We start from the raw sequence: 3,969 nt of genomic DNA, 5'->3' as shown, positions 1-3,969 counted from the left end.
TTCTTAATATACAGCAACAAACTTTGAGCAATCTTCTGGTTTAACCAAACTTTTTGTGAGCATATCATTGCTTTTGAATCCACAGGTTGGATCTTCAAGCTTTGAATTGCTACCAAATGGAGCATCATCAGGTGTAATTCTTTTAGCCATAACTGAGAATGTTGGCTTGATACTTTGTCCAGTCTAAAAATGTTGAATCTGGTCAGATAATTGTTGAACAAAATAATCTGTTGCAAGTAATGAAAATTGAAAATACATACACGTGATGGAGGACATTCATTGAAAATTCCATCTACGGCACTTTCTATATCTGACTTCTTGGTGGTGCTGGTCAGTAAGGAAAGCCACAGATACATCAATAAATACCTGCTGGCTCCTGAGGAAACAATGTATTGGACAGAGGCAGATTTACTTACCCTTTTCCATCAGATTGGATAATTAACTGATGGAAAATGAAAATTTTCCTGCTATTAGAATAGTTTTTGATTGGATAGTGCATTCTTTTCATAGTGGAAGCACAAATAAATTATAAAAAACTCATGAACTCACAAGGCAGCTTCCATAATAGACAACAATTCTGGTTTCACCTGCAGTAATCTTGTCCTTAGTATACTGAATACTTTTGTAAGCACTGTTTCAGATAAATATCAAAACCGATCAATAGAAGTTAAGCCAAACAATCTACATTTCAGCTAATTTGGTGATGATTGCTTAAAATGAAGTCAATTTATAGGAGAAAACAAAATTTGATATACTTTTGACAATTGGCAATAATAACTTGATCTTTTGGACATGAAGGATTGGTTGCCTCAGAGTGGACGCGGTAAAAGGCGATTTGGGCTAGTAAACTAATCACAATGGAGATGAATTTAGAGTAAATCATTCTTGCTGTCACTATGATGTGTTGCTAAATTCTGGGTGACGGATGTGGCGAGATAGGCTACGTAAAAATGTATGATACACGCCAGCTAGCCAGGCTCATATAGTATTTCGCTTCAGCTGAGTCCAGCGGGTTAAAAATCAAACACCGGTGCTCACCATAGTTTGTTGCCATGCACGTGGTCGTCCAGCGAAGGCTTAGTTAGAGGGGCAGGGGACAATTAAACAACTGAAGGGACCAAATTGTGCTGAAATTGCTGTGTGATCGAAGCCAACCTCCAAGGTGTTGCAGAATAATTAGTGCTCCCACCCGACCGAACTTGCGGGTGCTCACCACAGTTTTTTGCCATGGCACGTGGTTGTCCAGCGAAGGCTTAGAGGAGCAGGGGACAGTTAAAAAGTTGAAGGGACCAAATCGTACTGAAATTACTGTGCGATCGAAGTCGACCTCCAAGGTGTTCCAGAATAATTAGTGCTCCCACCCGACCGAACTTGCGGGTTGAAAATCAAACACCGGTGCTCATCACAGTTTGTTGCCATGGTACGTGGTCGTCCAGCGAAGGCTTAGAGTAGCAGGGGACATTTAAACAACTGAAGGGACCATATTGTACTGTAATTGCTGTGCGACCAAAGTGGACCTCCAAAGTGTTCCAGAATAATTAGTGCTACCACCCGACCAAACTTATCACGAGTGTAGGTCGCGTATAAATGTACATCCATTTTGACCTAGACGCCACGGGGAGGTCAAGCGGATGGCAGCAGCCGGTTGCATCCCAATCAGAGATTTCCCACTTTCTGGAAAAATTTCTGCAGCATTTCCCCCTGCTGAAGGCTTCCATAGCGAGCCTGAAACTCTGGAGCCTTGCTCTATTTCGTCACATCAAGAGCCTCTATTTATATTCTTCAGAACACACCGCCCCCGCACACGTTATTGTTCCGACAATCCTATTGTGTACTCCTCAGCCTATTGTTCATGTCTATTGTTCTCCATATTCAAATTACTGTATAATTATTGTTCATCTACACGATGCCCCGATTTGATTTGAACACAAAATTGTGTCTCCTATCACACATGTTACCTGATTTGTGATGTGACGAAAGCTCTGAATGTTATTGATATCGACGAGAATAAGCTCTACAGCTTATTCTCCGAGACAAAAGTATGGTCTTCGGAGTAGGCGAGTGTCACCGATTGTAACCTAACTGATTAGGTTACAACAATTTGTAGTATTCCGAGCGCTCTTCTAATCGGTATTCCCTGATCCAACATTTCCGCAACGCTCAAAAATATACTCTTTTCCTTTACCGGTTCTTGAACGTATCTCACATCGCTAAAAACTACAGGTTGCAAACCCCTCATCCGGACACCTAAACCTCTCAACCTCACGATTCCAGCTCGCCACAGCAATTCGACGCCTCCTGAATCATTCCCCTTCCTGAAAAAGCGGTATCGGAACGTCTTCCAAGCTATGAAATTTCTTTGTTCCTACTTCATAACGTTCCTTCTTCAAGACCGGGACTGGAAACAATTTTCCACCGCTTCTTCCTCCAAATCTCCCGTGCCGTGACCAATTGTCTCTCTTGCCAACTTATTCCAGCTCCTCCTCACATCAATCTTGAAAACTCTCCAAGCTCCTCCTCTCCCGACATAACTCCCAATAGTGCAATAAGCCCTATTTCAATCTGCAACAATAGCTCACCACTTTCATCGAAACTCCTCACGCAGATATGGAGATTCCACCCATTACCATTACCGCCATTATTCCTCTCTCATCCCTCCGCTATGTTTCCTCTCGATCCCAATTCCTCACATTTCTCTATGCCACATCCGCCGTTGACATCCATCCCTCTCCCACAATAATTCTAAATCCTCTCTACAAGATCAAACTACGCCACAGCTCCGCAATTACATTATCTCCTGCCTCTTACTTATCCTTCATTCGGATGTGAAAACGCTATTATCTCCTTAAGAAGTGGCATCAAGCCAGTTTAGCAAGCCCGCTCTCTTCCCATAGCATAACCGTTGACAGAGTCTATTTACCCTGTCCCTCTATAGGATCCAACACATGAGTCAAGGTACATTTACGGGTTATTTCAACTTGCCGCATATGATCCTTTCGGATCCGCTGTCCCATAATGGTATTGGCTCAATTAGCCACTTACGCATTAGTGATTCAGCGGCGAGCAAACACTATCAATATTTCAGTGGCCTGGGATCTTACAAAATCATGTTCAAGGTCGAATCCTGGGTTTGGATTCCATTAAATACTTGGGACATATTACGAAACAGGAGACGTGACGCTATTGTGCGTCGTCCTGATAACTACTCCGCGGTTTTATCCAGTGAGGTTATCACTGATCAAAGTTTTGCGCAATCATTTGGTTTGGAATCGTTGAGTATTCCTGCTCTGGCTCCGCATACCTGACTGTTGTGCCGCGGCGCAGCCGCGATTTCCCTAGTCGTGTTAAAGGACCGGGACAGCCAAGATGGTAAACTTACTTGATCCAGAGTTTATCCATCATTATATGATAATGCATGTATCAAACACATTGTACATACTTGCATACTGCGGCTGCGCCTTGTACCTAGTCTAACTCAGCCCGCCGGTACCGGTTCCAACCTTTTCCTCACCGAGGTTGGACACAATACTGAGCGAGGCTGACCAATCTGCGACACACTTCTTGTCGTCAGGTATGTGCAATCTATTGCCGAGGTTGGACACAATACCGAGCGAGGCTGACCGATCTGCGACGCACTTCTTGTCGTCAGATTTGCATTTGCTCCCTGAGCGTCTTATAAGTTAAAAGCCGGTTCTGCTATTCGGTATCTGAGTCCACAGTTTGGGAGACCAAAACTGAATGGTCGGTCCAGGAGGAAAATTGAAAGATATTCGAGAGAAAGCGGTCGAAGAAACACTAGAGAAACATAGAAGAGAAAGAGAAATTGAAGAAAAAGAAAGACTTGAAGCAATCAAAGAATTTGAAGAGAAAACTCAAAAGTACTACAAAAACAACAGCCAACCAGTACCCTCAACCTCGACTTCAGTAGAAATGACGGCGGCACCATCGGCCAAAGACTACTTCCATCTA

General features: G+C 43.3%; 1 protein-coding gene across 1 annotated transcript; it reads left to right on the top strand.

Moving 5' to 3' along the window:
• Positions 1-1,631: 1,631 nt before the first annotated feature.
• Positions 1,632-2,447, top strand: PtA15_5A876 (uncharacterized protein; the record flags this gene model as incomplete). The annotated part of the gene is made up of 2 exons (XM_053169683.1): positions 1,632-1,644; positions 2,275-2,447. 2 exons carry the CDS (start codon positions 1,632-1,634, stop codon positions 2,445-2,447), a joined length of 186 nt encoding a protein of 61 aa, XP_053020856.1.
• Between the last annotated feature and the right edge of the window lie 1,522 nt (positions 2,448-3,969).

This window comes from Puccinia triticina, chromosome 5A, assembly GCF_026914185.1.
Source record: "Puccinia triticina chromosome 5A, complete sequence".
Classification (NCBI taxonomy): Eukaryota; Fungi; Basidiomycota; class Pucciniomycetes; order Pucciniales; family Pucciniaceae; genus Puccinia; species Puccinia triticina.
Note: the sequence above shows the minus strand (reverse complement) of the source record. Positions and strands in the feature narration are given on the sequence as shown.